The 18,256-nt window shown below is 45.5% G+C and overlaps 1 protein-coding gene across 1 annotated transcript in view; it reads right to left on the bottom strand.

The window, feature by feature from the left end:
• Nucleotides 1–12,406: 12,406 nt before the first annotated feature.
• Nucleotides 12,407–18,256, bottom strand: part of LOC104407134 (ephrin type-B receptor 2) — a gene marked incomplete at its 5' end in the record, with an annotated part of 13,811 nt that continues 7,961 nt past the window's right edge. The window contains 3 exons of the mRNA XM_010016322.1: nucleotides 12,407–12,717; nucleotides 14,907–15,062; nucleotides 15,726–15,919. Of these exons, the coding sequence (XP_010014624.1) occupies nucleotides 12,609–12,717; nucleotides 14,907–15,062; nucleotides 15,726–15,919 (459 nt within the window). The remainder of the gene's footprint in view (nucleotides 12,718–14,906; nucleotides 15,063–15,725; nucleotides 15,920–18,256) is intronic.

Here is an 18,256-nt window from a genome sequence, read left to right as displayed (position 1 = left end):
CTCTCCTCTCTGCATGTGGGCTGGGTGTCAGTGTCTGGGTGGGGAAGCATCAACTGCATCCACTTCTATATGACTCAGAACTACTTGTTCCCCCTCATGAATTCCGTTTTTACAGTCCTCCTTCTCCTGTGACTCATGCCTCTCTACCCAAGCACCTTCAGGGGCTTTCCAGAACCCCATGAAAAAGGGGCAAACTTATGCCCTGTTTGGCTACTTCTGGATTTGTAGTGCCAGAAGGAACAATGTTGATTAACAGCGAAATAAGACTTGCTAGGTTCATTGGTTTTAGTTCGGTGCTGCCTGTCAGTGCCTCTCACTGACAAGGACTGGTGTGCGTTGATCATGTGCGGAGACTGGAATTGGCAGTTTCAGGTCTCGACCCAAAAATTCAGATGTAGATCTAGCTTCTGCTTTCCAAATGTAGCTGTCCAGAAGTGTCTTACGACTGCAGAAATATTTACCTCAGTTGCAGACACGCAAACCTAAGCTTCTCCTGACAAATGCATGCAGAAATTTCTTCCTCCTTTGAAAAAAGGCAGGTAGGAGGGTGGCACAATCAGGTATCATAGATCTGTGATTATGAACTAAATTATCGATGTTCTTATTATGAGTCAAACTCTTTATTACACCTGAGTGTTAGATTATGACAGTTAATGGTCTATACAGTCTGTTTGCTACATTATTTGTATCAATCATCTAAACTACACCTAGTTCTCTCAATGTGCATGACTTTAAGGGTTGAAAGATTACTGCAGAGAAGAATTTGTGGATAGTAATTAAAATAAAAGCATTGAGTTCATTTCTATAGAACTTGATCCTTTCACTGATTTACAATAATCATTTACATATGTGATTTTTTAATTTTTTTTTTTACATGCAGGGTTGTCAAGGGAGCAAGATTCTAATGAAAAGAGCTATGATTGACTTCCAATATGGGGTTCAAGCTGGGAGGTAGTTGCTTAGATACTGAATTGCCTTGAGCTTCCTCCTGTTCACAACTGTGTGTCAATGCATTGGGCAGCTGAAATGTCATAGAACTAAGTTATCCCATCTTGCTCCATGAATAACGAAGAGCAAATAAAATTATCAATGAAATTGTAAGTTCAAATACTCAAATGTGCACGTATAAATTTGTAGCACCTTTTTAACTAAAGAAGTGTTGTTCTGGATAACTTAGAAGTGGAGAAAATGGCTATATTTGTCATTTAATTATTCAGACTAGATGGTTTAAGCAGGGTAACAGTGGTATGTGTTTATTTTGAAGTCATTTCCCAGGCACTAAACAAGTTCTGGGCATGTTTTCCCCTCTCTGAGACCAATACCTCTCATGTTTGTGTACCATAATATTTACACACGCGCAGGAAGGACAAAAGTCGAACAAAACACCTAGAAAAGAAAGCCACAAGCAAATGCTTCAAACTTTACAATTCACATTTATTTTGAAAAAATGTTTTGTTAAAAATACTCCTACAAAGGCATTGGAGCAGCGGGTTTCTGTTTCCTTTATAAATACATCTGATTTATTTTTTAGTTTATTTTTCTCAGTAACATTGAAAGACATCTGACGAAGCCAGGGGAAACCCTGGTCTGAATGGAAGACACATCCCTGTGTAACAAGGACCTGCACGCTATCTCCCCATTCACAATTAAAAAAATACAAATACTGTCATGAAAATGTTCCATTGTCCACAGGGCCTTTGCCAACATACAGGATGAAGAGTAGGAAATAAGAGTTGGAGATGCCCATGGGAGCCCAGCTGATATCCTTGGACTAGCATTAGGAGGATGAGAAGATGCAGCAGTGACTAGACAGACTTGTCTTTGGGCAGTTGAAGGATACACATAATTTTCCCATCCTATACCACCAGCTCCTTCCAAAGCCATAACAAGGCTCCTCTCCCTACAAACCTTCTGTACAACATATGCAGCTCCTCCACAAATCTTCCATTAAGGCTGATGGCTTCACACCTTGTCAAGCTGGAGCAGCCATATGAGCAAACCACAGTAATCCAATGCCGGGACAGGCAAGAGGATTTATTGCCACAGTGCTCTACCCCCCTCTTCCCTGCTACATTACTGCCACCTCCCCACCTCACATTTCAGACCTCAACATAAGGCTCCCTTCCCTCCAGGACCTTCTTGCTTTCTCCCTTGCATTGCTGACCTAGGCTATAGTTTCTGAGCTAAGAAAAGATCTTTCCTGCCAGGACTCCTCTAAAATGGAAACATGGACAGCTATGTTGGCTCCTCAGTTTCTCAGAAGCCCATTGATAGATGGCATCTGGGGCTACAGAGGGCAGTATGACTGTGCCCAGCTCATCCTGAAGGTCTTTGAGCTCCTACTTGCAACTCACCCATGTCCTGCATCCCACCACAGCTTGTCTAGGTGAGTGGGGATCAGCACTTGGGACAGTGCTTTGAAACACCAGGCTCATTTCTCTAGCAGGAACTGCTACTGCTTGGCTCTGGCTTCAGCTGCTCAAACACTCCCACAAAACTTAAAAATGGGGCCACAAAGCGCACCCTGGGTAGACTGACTTCACAGCTCATCCAAAACAGATGGCATGGCAGCAAGTGACTGAAGGCCAGCAAAGCAGACCTGAGAATAGGAATCGTGTCCTCAGGCTGATGCGCATCCTCATTTACCTGTGGGTAAGAGGCAGGGTTGGATCCTTTTCCCTGAACTATTCTGTGGGAACACTGATGGAAGATCCTGACACACCTGACTGGGTTTCATACAACTTCTGACCTCTTTACCAGCAAGATCTGCAAAGCGAGGTGGCTGATGTTTCCTGGGAGGAAAGGCAGGAAAACAGGTAGGCAGAGAGGGGATTTTTTCATGGGAAGAAATGTAGCTAAAACCAGCTACATCAGCTGCAGAGATGTGCTGAGCCAGCTCCAGGGAAGGGATTCACTGACGATGGCCCAAATCTAAACAAAACACCCATCCCTCCTATACTGGGGAAGGGATAGAGGGCAAAGAAACAATGCAGAGAACAGAAAGCTGATGAAAGAGAGCAAGCAATAAAAATAAAGGATGCAAGGGTCACAGGCTGAGAAGTGCATGGAAGAATGTCCCCTGTTTAAGGGGGTTTATGCTTGGATCCATGAGTTAAGGAACAGATGCAAATTCCCAGTCCCTGATTTTCAGCTCTCCAGCTCCAGCAGGACAGCAAGGGGTGTGCTCTGATGTGTGGTCTTGGTTCAGGAGGACCATTGGAAAGAGAGGAGAATTTTTCAGGAGAATCTGGATGGTCTAGGAGAAGGACCACAGCCTGGCACACTGGAGATGTGCGCATCAGGGATTGATCTCCTTGCAGAAGGGGCACCTGTCAGGGCACTCACAAACCACAGTTCTCTGAGAGCCTGAGCTCACATTCAGTCTCTCCAACTCCCTCATGCTCCCGGGATTCTTTCCTTCTACCCCTGCACAAGCCAGGTTTTTCACTGCCCAGATCTCCTGTCTGATGGGACAGAGGTCACCAAACTTCACTGTCCACTCTGCACACAGATGATCCAGGGTAGGGTGAGCTCGAGTGCCTCACTTCCTTCCACTGTTGGACAGCTTGGAAGAAAACTCTGGGGCTTGAAAGCAAGATGGCCAGTGCTTCTACTGGCCGGAGGGACCTAGCCACAGCCTGACAGTGACATGAGCAAGTTCTTACTACAGAAGTATTTTGGGAACTCCTGCAATTTTAACTCCGCTGTTTAAACAGGAATCATACCCCACTTCCTTTGTGGCTGTCAGTCTTCATTTCTCTTTACCTCAGCCACATGGCTTGCCTCTAGGACACGTGCTTTAGAGAGTGTGAGGTGCTCAGGTACTGTGGGAACAGACACAGTGGTCACTATAAGCTGGGCTGGCCAACATGAAACCCAAAGCCCTGCAACTTGGTTTCCTCACATGAGGGTCTGGGTTGTCCTACAATGAAAGCTGTGATTCTCACATGACTCCAGTGCTCCTGGGATCATAAACACAGGAGCTGGGATTTTCAGAGAAGAACCATCAAAGAGCTTATAAAATCATCAGCAAGAAATGCACTCCAGCTCCTACTGGAGATCAGAGTCCAGAGGGGCCAAGTAAGAAGCACAAGAACACCAAACATCGTGACCCTTCCTGGTCTTCTATATCTTATAAGGATCTGCAGGGGGCCAGGACTACACAGCCAGGGACCCCTTCTGCTCCAGACAGCCCTTTCCCTCCCTTTCCTGGGCTGCTCTGCAGAGGAAAATGAATCATTGCCCATAACAAATAGCTTTTCACTTATGCCATTAAGGTAGCCTAAGCAACAGTAAGTTTTTTTGATTGGATCTAAGTTGCCCCCAGGACATTAAAAACATCCTGCTTCAGAGCTGGGTCAGCACTCACAATTGCACTTAATACCATGTCCTGAAGCCCCAACATTCATTGCCTGCTCGGGGGTGTCTCTGGAATTTCACTCTATGTACCCAGCCCAGCCCTGAATTGCTCCATTGCACCTAGACCTCTCTGCCCAATTTAGAAGCTTGTCCCAGTCTCCTTTCCTGCATTTTAGTCCTTGAGGCAGCTCTCGTTGGTCCATTTGGACTCACAGTTAGACACCCAAGAATCAGGAGCGTCTGGTTGCCCCAACGCAGAGGGGCAACAGTCTCAACAGAAACCACACCACAGCAGAGAAAGGAAAGAAGGGACCTCTCCTTACACCAGCTGCCCCTTCTGTGCATAAGGTTCTCTGAATCACAAAAGATGATCTGAAGCAAGGATACTTCTAAAGATCTTCCACATCCAGAGCATGAGGGCCCACCAACACAGTGTCCCTTTTTGTGCCCTTACTGTTGTTTGAGGCACCGATGACATGCTGCAGCTTGTGTTACACAAGGAATTGGGAGAAGGAAGCAAGTAGTTTCCCCTGGCATGAGAAGCCCTCTGGCTCCACTGAAATCCTTCACCAGGAAGAGTGAAGAATGGAAACCCAATGATGATTGATATAGTGTTTGGGCTTTTAAAAGAGTTAAAAAGTGTCGGTCCCAAGAATGCAGTGGTATACAAGAAGTGCTGTAGGAATGCTGTTATACACCCCATGCCCCCAGGCATCTGTGACCCAGAAAAACTGGAAGAGGTATTTTTGTGTTGAGATTATTTTTTTACAAATTTGTCCAGTCATCTTTTGAATCCATCTAATGCTTTGTCTCAACATGCTCCAGCAACGAGCTCCACCCTTCAACCACTCTTCTTTGTGCCAATGAATATTCTGCTTCACCTGCCTTACTGTTTTTATTGTGAGAAATAGTGACTTATTCACCTCACCCACATCTTTCCTGATTTAATAGCATGGAATTTTTATCATCATGGTTTACCTCCGACAGACCAAGAATCACAATCTATTGATTTTTTATACCTCCCAGAGACGTCTGGCTGTTCCTGAGGCCCTGATAATATCTGACACAATATATAGATATTGTATCTATCTGTATAATTCTTAGTTTCTGTGTATCCCTTTTGAGTTGAGGAGAATGGAATTATCACCAGCCTATCAGAGAATTACTGTCTCAGAACCACATTCTTGTATGAAGGCTACGGTGTACTGATGTTTGTTAGCAGAGACTTCACACTTATTCTCCACTAGCAAAGACCCAGCAAGGGTGTGGAATTGCCACACCATCTCTCTCAAGCTGGTGTCCACAATGCCTGTGAGGCACTGTTCACTTGGGGTCTGGTGCTTTTGCCAACCTCCATCTCCCAGACTTATGAACCAGCTCACTCACCACAAACTGGAGTCAGTGAGTTGGAAATGCAGAAGAAAGGCAATATGGGGAAAAGGGTGATTTGACTGTCAGCTTTCACCTCCCTCGGGTTAGAGCAACATTCCCCCTAGTCCTCCTTGAACTCCTTCCATTAGTTTTTGCTAACAGAGCTGAAGACTCAACAAAGCTTAATCCTTTCCTCCTAGACTTAGTAGGAATCATCAAAGAATACAGTATGACATCTGTGCAGGAAATGATGACTGACCTTAGAGGTAGAAGTAGAAGCTACAGTTGAGGCAACTGAAAAATTCCTGAAATTTACTGGAATGACAGAACTGGAAAAGTATCAGCCAAACATTTGTCGTTCTTTTTCATGAAGGCAAAATGGGCTTCCTGAAAAAAAAAATAATAAAAAATAAGGCATGCAAGGTCAAGTCTTGTGGCTTGTTTGCAGGAATGGCAATCAGGCGCGCTATGTGTATCTAACAGTCTGTGGCTGGACTGAGTGAGTCAATGACCAGAGTGCTACAGAAGTGGGGCTGCTACTGCATCCTACAAAGCACAGGAGTGCAGAGAAATGTCTTGCAGAACTGGGGGAGAGGGGAGAATGGAGAGAAATTGCTGAATCAGTTGTAAGACAGCTGGGAATGAAGACCAAGAAAAAGACTTGCGGAGAGAGAGGACTTCTTGCTTCCATCCCAAATTTCTGCAAATAACATTTGCCAGTGAAGTTGGCAGGAATAACAGAGGGACAGCAGTAAGGTAAATTCCAGGAAATCTTTTCAGAGTGCAGGGAGTTTTCTAAGACAACAATGGAAGATCGCAACTCATATGGAAGCAAACAGACCAAAGTTGTGTCCTGTCTTTGGGAAGAGCTCAATAGTTACAAGAAGCAAATCATCCTGGAGAAGTCTAAAGACAAGGCCAAAATATGACTGAAGATAAACGACTATGTATATTCTGCATAGTAGGAGGATTCTAGCAGCTTTCTGCAATGACAAAATGAAATCAGCAATACAGAAGAGAATTTTTTGGTGGGAATTGCTTGTGAGACAGCCAGTGGCAAAATTGGACTGAGTTATGAATGAACATGATGGAACCAACATGATAAGCAGGCTGGACCAGTGCTCAAGTCACACACTAAAGCTCCAGCACAGAATGTGATTGTGTTGACCGCAAGCAGGTACAGCTCAGATCAGACAACTATGAGGAAATGTCATTTTGCTGATATAGAGGACTACTGGTCCTACAGCTGAAAGCATGTCAAACACTTCACTAAGAGACTGCAGCGTAAAACGAGGGGAACACAGCAAAGAAGATAATTTTTAGGATGCCTTTAATGGCATTGGATAACTGCCAGCAGAATACAGAAATGAAGCTGGTACTACATTAGTTGTTCATATAACTTTGAAGGAGGAAATGCTGAATCCTGTATGTGACAAACTTGTAAGTATGTAAAATTTTTGGAGATGGAAAAAGACCTACGTTAAATAAGCCTGAGGTTAGACAAGCTCAGATTAGAAGGAAGATGAAATACATTAAAAAAAAGACTCCACTAAAACAAACCAGACAGCAGAGATACTTCCACTCTGGATTCATAAATCCAAGGCAGCCACAGATTTATTACATCATCAGAGCATACAACTGTTAATGATGCAGCAAAGTTCAAGCCCTGACCCCAGGTTTTGTAGAAATCCACCTGGAAAATATAACAAGAAATTTCCTCAACTGCTCAAACCCACGAAGAGGTTTTCTCTACAGGCCACTGGTAATCTGCAGCCTATGGGATGATTACTGGGAAAGAATCTTTCCTTTAACACCAACGCAAACAACTTCAAGGGGTGTGGGAAAAGCATTATTAGCATAGCCAGCATCTAATACTGATAAAGCTTCCTCTCTCCTTAGCTCATGACATTCCAGACCAGGAGGCAACTCTGCACATGGATAATGCTTAAGTAGTCAATGAAGAGAGCAAGATCTGCTATTGTGGCTGGGCAGCAGCCTCTTTATGGCAGACCTTCTAAGCCAGAGCTATATAAACATACAGCACTGCTTTCTTCCCAGCCTACACAGGGTATTATTGTAAATGCTTCCCTGCACATCGTTCTCTTCTTGCTAACACTGGTACATACTCAACGATGCTAACAAGATGACTCTCATATATAATGACTGATCGTGGAGTTGTGGGTTAAAACTCCACCTTTGAATTATAATACTAAATTAACAGTGCATAACCAGTAAACTCTGTGACAGCCATATTTACCCGGATCACATGGAAGTCCTGTGCATGAATTACTGCCACTGAAAGCTACGGCTCAGTAGTGAGGATACTATGGAGAAGCCAGACTGCAGCAGACTGCAGGAGGAGTCAGCAGCTCCGCAGCTGCCGAAAACCACAGATCGCCATTATGTTTATGAAAGGTAGTTCTGAGATTTACTGGGGAGGGTAATTTGGGGACGGGATGTGCAGCTCATACTGCCCTGTTTCTGTGTCCCCACAGTCAGGAAGAGCAAGTGATTCCTCATGGCAGTGCCTCATACAAGTTTGATTTTCCCTTTGTCTGGCACACTCCTGTGCTGTTAATTCCAGGTAAAGAGCTGCTGGCCAACAGTTGACAATGACCCACTAAATATATTTTAACTTTTTACTTCCCACACGTGCTTTGCTTTCTCCATTCTGCCCCATGAAGCTCTGCATGATTTGAACTTATCACTGGCCAGCCAACTTAGTACTTTCAATCTAGGATCGTGCTCAGCTCTCTGACCCACTGCCATCACCAGACATGGGTAACCCTCAGCAGCAGATGGCAGTGGGAAACAGAGGAGAAGGGTAGGTGTAGGAGGTAGCTTGAAAGGTGGAGGTGAAATGTGAAGATTGCAGCAAGCTGCCTGAAAATCTCATTGTGTTATTTTTTGTATCCACACATGCACACATGCACATGCACAACTATTTCACAGTGTTAATGTTAGCAAGTGCCTTTCCCCTTGTTACACGGTCTCCCAATGAAGTTGAATTTTGTCATTAGACTCATATTTCATAGCAGTACATTTGATACCCATTAGATAAATACATTAAAGTCACTTCAGTGACTCTGCCCTCCACTGAAGCATGCTCCAGAGGCATTTACAACCAAAGTACTTTCAGGAACTGGTTCCTTGTGCTCCCAGGAGAGCTCGCGGGATGCAGAAAACTGCAGTGTTTTATGGATCATGTCCATTTTAGGTCCAGATCTCCATTAGTTCTACACAAGTACAGACAGATGTCACAGCAAAACCTGGTATAAACAGACGGGAATGTGTTAACTTTTAGTACTGACACCATGTGATTTTTGGACAGAAGAAGAGACAAGGATGTGCTTTCTCTGTCCTGCAGACAGCTGCCACGGCTTTGGTGAGTTATGGCACTGAGCTTAGTATGGTCCCATCCTTCACAGTGGGTTGGGTCTGGTAGGTAGATGTGTATAATGGTAGCCAGTGAGGAGATTCAGTGCATTAAGACAAAATGTCTCCAAATGAAGACCTGAAGTGCCCTTCCAAGCCCTAATAATGACTGGCTCTGAAGTGATGCTGCCTGGCCATTGCTCCTCCTTTGTGTCTGCAGGAATGTAAGGGATGGCAGAGAACAGTCAAGAATTGTCTGGGAAGGACAACGGAAGGGCATCATGTGCTCCTTCCACATGGCTGCCCCATAGGAATTTGCTGGTGAGTTTTCTAGGCAGACAGCTCTCCCTGCAAAGCTCTCTTGTACATCAAGTAGCTGGTTGGCTATGGCTAGACAACCTGCCACAGCACCATGCTTCCCTCACCCTGGACTGCCACCAAACAGCTTCAGACATGCCCTTGGGAAAGACTGGCAACTGGTCCTTGTTAAAATACAGAAGCTACAATGTGAGAAGAGATGGACCATGCGAGCAGTTCTCACTGCTGCTCCACACTTCTACTGGACAGGGCAAAAGCAGCAGCTTCTTGTTTCTCTGTGTGCCCTCTGCAAGCACTAGCACTTTGTGTGGTTTAGTTGACACCATCGATTTTTGCATGCTGGTCTTTAAAATTTGAGTCCATTTCCTGACCAGGAGCACAGCTTTTTAAATGCAACAACATTAAAAGCATCCCTTCTTTATACACACAGGCTAAACCAGGCTGGATATAGGACAGGCAGCTGATTATGTCCAGACACCACCTGCCACCTGCATATAAACATGCCTATAGTCCACTGACCCCTCACTCTCTATCATATTCTGCCATCTGAAAGAGATGTAGGGCAACAGCATTCCTGTCAGAGGAGGTGCACTGAGTGTAGAGTATGCCCCTGTGTTCCCAGCACGCACCTGCTACTGAAGTTGACATGACTACAGATGCACTTTTGACTGCAAGAACAGGCAAATACTGAAAACACAAATGAAAATACAATACTGCACTAGAGATTTCAGATAAATAGGGGCTGGAGGGAAAAGTCCTCCAGTTAAAGCCCCTGCTTGCTGACGCTGTCCACCAAACACTGGGACACTGCAAGAGCTAAGCAGAGAAATAACTCTCACTTGTAGGGAATGGTCTGCTGCCACTCGCAAGTTCTTCTCTGCTGGATCTGGTCTGCAAGTGGAAAATGCTAAGTATTTTATAAATGGCCTCATATTTTACAAGCAGTCTAGGGAGATGATGTCTGGCCACAGAAGTCTAGACAGTTTGGGAGTTTCATCCACAGCACACTTCCTCTTGGATGCAGCTCCTGGAAAACACAGCAAACCAGCTCCCTATGAACATGCCTTCAACACCCCACGCTGCTGAAAACAAGTGGAGGACCCTACAAATGGCAGTTGCAGACAAGGGCTTGTAAACACAAACTATGCTGGCCATGGGCAGGAGATGTGCAGAAATATGCCACGTGTGGCCAGAGGAAGGTGAGTGGTGGTAGGCATGTTTAAAAAGATACAAGGTGCTGAACAAGGAGAACAAGCCTTATTCTCATTTGCACCCTCCTGCGCTTGGTTGGTGGCATTTACACATACCAAAGACCTGGTTGGTAACTAAAGTATTTATTTCAGTTACTTATAAATCACTGACTGATCATTCAGCTTCAACCTTTTCAGCTTTTCAGCTTTTGCCTCTGGAGACCTGGGATACTGCATCAGAATTTTTGTCTTTGCTGTCCCAGGCTCTCCTCAAGGCAACTGGCTGAGTCTGAAGCTGTTTCAGAGCCCCCAGCACATCGTGTAACGAAGGGACTGGGTTCCCCAAAGGACACAGAGCACAACCGCAGAGTCTGATCACTGTAGTGAACCATCCACAACTTGGCAGCTAATACAATTCAGGTTCCAAGAAACCATGTGCTGTGAGCTCCAATTAGAGGTCGGGGCTTACCCTTCCTTTCTGTGGTCTGTACACCAATATGACACCTTTCTAAGCAGTCAGACATTTCGTTTCCAAAGGGCTCTGACAGCCAGCTGTGGAGTTATCATTCCCTCCCACACTCCCCTGTCTTTCCCTCTTCCCTGCAGCTCCCTCCCCAAACCCTGTTATGCTGCTCACCCCTGCACCAGCAGCCCTGAATCGAGTAGGTGATCATTTTGTCTTGGCAAACAACTGCAAACCCAACATTAGAAACATCTGTCGGGCCACGACAAATTGCAAAATAACAAACAAGCAAATGGGAGGAAATGTGCATATTAAAAAAAAAAAATAAATTCTCCTGGCATATTGTCAATAAGCTGCAAATTTCCTTCCACAGGGAAGGGGTTTAAGTTCTTGAATGATATGATGCTTGGAGATGTCATTTTTCATTAAAAAACCCCAACCAACCAAAAATTTCCAGCCCCAAACTCACAATCTGGTGTTAACAAAAGAAGGTAAAAGGACAAATCTCCCAACAATGACAACCGAAAAATAAAGGTACACATCAGCATTTGTAATCAAAAACTACTACATACTGTACTTGGGAAGTCTTCTGGGGAAAGATCATTGGCATCTAGTGAGGACATCACTAAAAGTCTTGTGCATATGATATGTATGAGACAATGATGCCACTGGAGGGTGGATGGACGGACCTTTAGGAAACTGTCACTCACAAAACTGTTCCATGACAAGAGAAAATAAGAGATGTAAAAAGGATTGGTTTTCCCCATCCCCACCCCCTGAAGTGTTACAGATTCCTTCTCAATTGTTGGAAACAGCCTCTTCTAGTGTCAGGTTTTTTGTTTTGTTGGGTTTTTTTGGGGGGTTTGTATTTTTTTTTGTTTGTTTTTTATTTTTTAAAAAAGTCTTCAGCTTTTGAAGAAGTCCATCAATTTCTGAGATGCACTTGGTTCCACAGCACCAAAGAGCTTCAGCTCTCTCTCCTCTTTGATTCACTAACAGGGGCTTTCGGGAAGGACTGCTGACTGCATGACATTCCCAGAGCCACCATCCCACACGAGAAAGAGAAGTGCTTCTTGTGACCTTGCTTTGCATTCATCTTCTTGAAAAAGTCTCATTGCTCCAGAGGTGCTGGGTCCAGCTGCAGCAGCCTTGTGCAAGAGGAAACAGATGAAGCTGCTCTCTTCTCTTCCTTTGGAGACTCCCATTGGTCTTGGAGCCCTTTTCAAGAATGCAATTGCTTTATTATTATTTAAAAATATTTCATAGTTTGTGGTTTGTTGGTTTTTTGTTTTGTTTTTGTTTTTTTTTTCAAAATAGTTGTCTTTTTTTGTTCCCTTTTTCCATTGCTTAAATTCTAGAAGCTCTTAGCAACTTCTCACTGCTGATTATAGGGCATTTCTTCCTGTTGCCATGATCCTCAGAGCAGCTGCCTGTCTCTGGTCCATGTAGAACACTCAAGAACTGTAGTTCAGACATACAGGGGCAAAGGGGAGCAGGGCCTCAAGGAAGAGGAGTAGGAGGACACGTAGCTATCAAACCTCCACAGACTGAATTTGGTTCATCTGTGCTCTCATCACCTGGATACTGTTCAGAATTTTCTTCTGGTGTCCTGCTAAAGTGACCCCAACTCGCAGAATGTCCCTTTCAGAGGAAAAGAAACAAACACTGTATAAATATCACACTTTTCCTACAGCAGAACAAGTTCATATATGAGCATGGTATGTAGAGAACTGAAGTCTCGACAGATTTATTCCATAAGTGCAACAAATACAATCAAACCTGGTGAAACCTCTACTCTTTCTTTTTGACTCTTCCTGGCTTTGCAATTGCTACCTATGTGCAGCATCCCTGGAGTACTGGAACCTCAATAGACAGTAGGAAACCAAATACCACAGGCTCTGCTCATAGTTTGTAAGTGAATTTGCCTTAAGGTTTCCTACCCATGTATTATTTTGTTTCTTTCTTTGCATGTTTAGATTATCTCTTTTTGTGACACAGTAATCCATTTTTTCCATCCCTGGGGTCACACAAACAGGAAGTGCTACATCGTCAGCAGTGTGAATCTCACTCCCCCCGTGCACATGATGGTTGTTCTTGCTACTTTGCTTTGATCTGATGAGGCCATCAAGTGATAAGCTTTTGCTAGTTATCCTCTTTGCTAAATCACAACAATCTAATTTTGGCACTGCTTCTATTTTTTATAGAAATTAGGCATCTGGGAAGAATAAAGGTTGTGCCAAGAGCATGAAAGTGGCTCTGCATTGTTCCTACCGCTGGTCACTCCAGCTGTTTGTTACTCATCTCCTCCTTGGTGGATAAATCTCAGTAATGAATTCTTCTGATCAGGGAACAGACGGCATTCATGAGATGTGACCTGTACCTGACTGTAAGGATTTTCAGTTGCCTTTTCTCCTTCCTTGAGTGTTAAGAATAGATTTTGAAGAAGTGTGGCAAAACCCTTGCCTGTTTTAGAGTGGAAGTCAATAGGCAAAGAAGGGTAAAAAGGAGCTCCAAAGAAAGGTGAGAAAAAATCCTCTAGCACAAGTGGCACATGAGCCTGTATGCGTCAGAGCTTGGTTTAGACCTTGTCCCAGCCAGATGTGCTGAGCTAGAGAATGTTCCTTCTTGGATGAGTCTGGCACTTTGACTTTAGCTTCTGTTCTGATTGGGAACAAGGACCAAAGACTTCACTCATGTCTGTAAACCAGAATAAGACTGTGGCCCCACACAGCCCTGTGCTTCCTCAGCTTTCTGCCCTGGACACAGATACTTTGTTGGCCCAGGTGTCCCAGCCTGCAAACAAACTTAGGCAGGTTGGGATGTGGTGTGTGATGTCCTAGTTTGGTCAAAGTTCTTTTTCCCCATCCTTCAGATTTTATGGACCCACTTTGTGTTGTATGAACACAGCCTATAGTGTGCCAACATCATTGCCAGGGCCTTGGGGCTGTATCACAGATGTACTGAACAGTCAGAATTGCCATGTGCATTTCCCAGCAGCAAATAAGAACAGAAAGCCAGAAACAGTTTGGCTGTTTGCGTGAGTGGATTCTGACTCATTGGTAGATTTAAAGACTGGAATTAGGGACCAAAAGAAAAAAAACCTTCCTGGTTACGAGGCAGAGACATCGTAGCACTTACAGATGGCTTTAATGCTTGGCGCTTTCTTAGGCAGGTTTTCTAAAGCTAACTGCAACCAACCACGAATCTTTCACCAGAGGCATCAAAGTCCCAGCTAGCCCCAAGGGATTTCAAAACCCACCACAAATGGATTTCAGCTGCCTGCTTTCTCTGAAGAACTTGCTAAGATTTTGCCACTAAGGGATGTTTTTAGTGAATGCAGGACAACTCAGAACAAATTTGAAACCATCTGGACTTTCAGAGGCCTTTCTTAGTCAGAGATTTGTTTGCGGTGTGCTTGTTGCCATCACCAATAAGTCATACATCCAAAAGGACTACGGAGTCTAAAAGTGCTCTTGAGTGGCTGGAGAATGGTCTGATGCTGGCCTAAATTCTCTGTTTATTCCATGTTGGGGTTTTGGAGACTTTTGTGGAGTTTTTGTTTTCACAGTGGGGACATGCAGCATGATAGTGTGGAAAGGAATTCTGCAGATACAGCGCAGCAGACAGACACACCGTCCGGAGACAAGACAGAGACTGCAGCGCAGAGTAGGTCTGCAGACACTGAGTAGACTACAAGTAGGTCCACAGAGCAACAGATTTTATAGAAACTACATTATGGGAAAATAAAAACTAATTCAGTAACACCCAGTTGTTGTCAAACTGCTGAGATTTTTCCTTTGTGCTTTGGGAATAGAAGTCAGGGCACTTACTCTACAGTCATCTGAGATACTACATCAAAGGTGGTGAAGCCAGCACTGGCAAAGCTCTCCTTGTACTGGCTCATCTTGATGGCATCCAGCCATTCATCCACAGTGTTGAAGCTGGTATAATCTGGGATTGTGCGGTCAAGTAGGGGCAGGTTCATCCTGAAACACAGAAATGGGGAGTGAGCAGAACAAACAGGAAAAAGCACACGTGCTTCTGCACCCTCCATCAGCTGAAGACATCTGGACCAGCATCATTCACAGTGCCTGCACTGCACCATATTATGAAGTACCAATCAGAAAACAGTCTAATTCAACTGAGGGAAGGATTGTGTAGAGCATTAGAGAAGTCTTACTGAATCAGTTTGCACAGGAGAGGTAGGAGCCTTCAAAGATGATGGGATGCAGCTCTAAAATCATGGCTGCAACAGGGGAGAAAATACATTCTCTGGGTGTATCTCCCCCTACTCCAGGAAAACACCTTACTGCTTGATGAGGCTTCACTTGCCTCCATTGCATGTGAGATTCAAGTACCAAAGCAAGCACACTCATCCAGCATCATGTGTACATGAAACCAAGGTGCTCCTTAGAGTCACTGTCCAACTCAGTGAGCTGTGTTCACCAGATCTAACCTGTCCAAGGAGAGAGACTGGAGTGACCTTGACTTCTTTTAATGCCCTTCCTACAAAGGACCAAACATCAGAGGGCAAACTGCCTCTAAAATAACTAGCCTAGAGAGATGCAAAGATGATACCCACCAGGACACGAAGGACAGCAGATCTGCAAATAGAAGCCATAGGACAAGAGGAAGACAGAAATACACACCCAGAGGAAAGAGGTGCCATGGCTTTCAGGCTGTTAGGATTTCGGATCATTTTATCTAAGGTGTTGACAATTTGCCCAAATTTGGGTCTGTGGTTTCGATCTTTCTGCCAGCAGTCAAGCATTAGCTGGTGCAGGGCATTTGGACAATCCATAGGTGGTGGCAGCCGATAGTCCTGCTCAATAGCATTTATCACCTACAAGAGGAGAAAAAGAGATCAATACAGTTGCAATAAAACCTATTTAATTCATCATGTTCCTTTTCCTGGACTTTGAGGGTAACTGGCATGGCCAGACATACTGCAGTGGGGCTGACTGCCTGCACTTCCTGCTGCCAGCCATGTCAGCCACCACCACGTACTACTATAACTCCCAGCCCTCTCCACGTCATGTTATCCAGTGAGGAGATGATGGCCTTGTTCAGCTGACATGCAGCCTTGCTGACTATGTGTGATGAGCCGTGCCTGTAAATCTCCTAATCCAGGGAAAGCACCCCCACTACCTTGACAAGGATGTGTAAGCCTGCAGCGTCAGGCATGAGTAAGGTGAGCCAGAGAGAAGGGTTCATATTTTCGGACAGGTACACAGCACAACACAACAGCTCACTGGGAGAACATCCCTGTCCAGTGAAGGGTCTGTTTGTGAGTAACAGACAGGGGAAGCTGCCCCTGTGTTTTCCCTTCTCCAGTGGTGCTCTCTACTCACTCCTGCCAACAACTCAGCCCTTTCAGGTGACAGAGTCATGCCACGAGACAGGGCTGGGTGCACTAAGCCAGCAGTATGTGTTGGATCTCCTGTGCCCATGCAAACTGGAGCACACAGTGGGGAATGAACAAGACCTCGGTCAGCAGAATCAGGCACGTGAGAACTTTGCTACAGCATGTAGAGGAGGGTTGCAGCACACCTTGCCTAAGCCATGAGGCAGCTCTGTAGGCCAAACACAAGGCAGCTTTGGCTGCTGCATGTTTGGTCTCTCCTTACTGCATTGCAAACCTGGGAAAATGTCTCATCTTACGGTGTTCAGTGGAAAAAGCACATGCACAAAGGCTAGACGTTCTTCTTCAAGGGAAACCCTTGTTATTCTGCTCCTGCAGCCCTCCATCCCCTCCTCTATAATCAAGGCGGACGGAGCTGCACAGCTTTTCCCAGGGGCATATGTTCCTCTGACAGAGGCATGTGACAGGCAGGCTTCTCCTGCCTTCTTGGCCTTATGCATCCTATGGTCATGCACCCAGCATGGGCAATGAAAAGCAAGCAGAAGGAGGAAACAGGCTTGTGCATGGCAACAAAAACCAGAAGTGAGTATAAAAACCAGAACTGAGAATACTGCAGTAACTGAAATCAGGGGCAGCATTTTGAAATGACCAACTCTCCACAGGGATGATTAAAAAGGGAAGACTGACAGAACCTCCCTCAGGAATCCAGAGGAAGGACCTCAATGTCTTTGACTGTTCACACCATGTGATCGAAGCTACCATGGCTTTGTCCAGCCATGTCCTGCATACTTCCAAGGACAGAAATCTGCCTGGTGGGCTAACCCAGGGCTGTACCACCCTCTTGGGGAAGGTCTAGCCACACGAATACAGCAGCAGAGTGAATACATTGTTGAGCAGGAATCGTAGAATCATAGAATGGGTTGGGTTGGAAGGGACCTTCAAAGCTCATCTAGTCCAGCCCCCCCTCCAGTGAGCGGGACATCTTCAGCTAGATCAGGTTGCTCAGAACCACATCCAGCCTGGCCGTGGATGTCTCCAGGGACGCTGCATCCACCACTTCTCTGGGCAACCTGTGCCAGTGTTTCACACCCTCAACGAAGGCTACAGGGAGAAAATTGAGGATACTGCAGTTGAGACTCAGAAAGCAGCAGGGAAGAAGAGAAGAGAAGCAGCAGGAAGTAGAGAGGAGATACTGGAAGTGCTGTGGCAGTAGCAGGCTGTTGCTGCAAGGGAGGCTAGGTGGCAGATCCAAGCCAAGCAATCCAAGGTGTGAGGTGGGGCAGCTGCTTCAGGCAGGGAATGGACTGAGAGGGTGCTTCAGACACTGATGTGCGCAGCCAAGGCGCTGGGCAGGCAGACCTGAGATAGACGGGGGCTGGCACTGCTGCTGCCAAGATGTACCAGCTGGAAGGAGTCCTCCCTCCTCTCTGGCTCCCTGGCTGGACATCACAGTGTCCCACTAGGCCTGTGCAAGTCCTACCTAAAGCATCACTGGTGTGCTTTGTGCAGCTCTAGGCTCTTGTTCAGAGATTCTGCCAAGGGCTGCAAGCTGTCCTCTCTCCCAGCTCTCTGCAAGGCTGTGATGGAGGGAAGGGTAAGGACTGGGGCAGCAGAGCTCAGGAGGGTCATCACGCAAGCATCATCTCCGGCATGAACTTGTTGCCATCAGACACATCATGTGAGTGGGCACAGGCTGCACAATCTGTCTTCTCTCCCTGCCCTGGCGCTCAAACCCTTGGGGTCAGGAGGCTGATCTGCAGTGAATATCCACCACAAGCTCATTCACAGGGAGGACCAGCTGCGGTTAAGTGGCGACCG

The sequence above is a fragment of the Nestor notabilis genome, unplaced genomic scaffold (assembly GCF_000696875.1).
Source record: "Nestor notabilis isolate BGI_N333 unplaced genomic scaffold, ASM69687v1 scaffold8786, whole genome shotgun sequence".
Lineage (NCBI taxonomy): Eukaryota > Metazoa > Chordata > Aves > Psittaciformes > Psittacidae > Nestor > Nestor notabilis.
The sequence above is the reverse complement of the archived record's forward strand: the minus strand, read 5'-3'. Positions and strand labels throughout refer to the sequence as shown.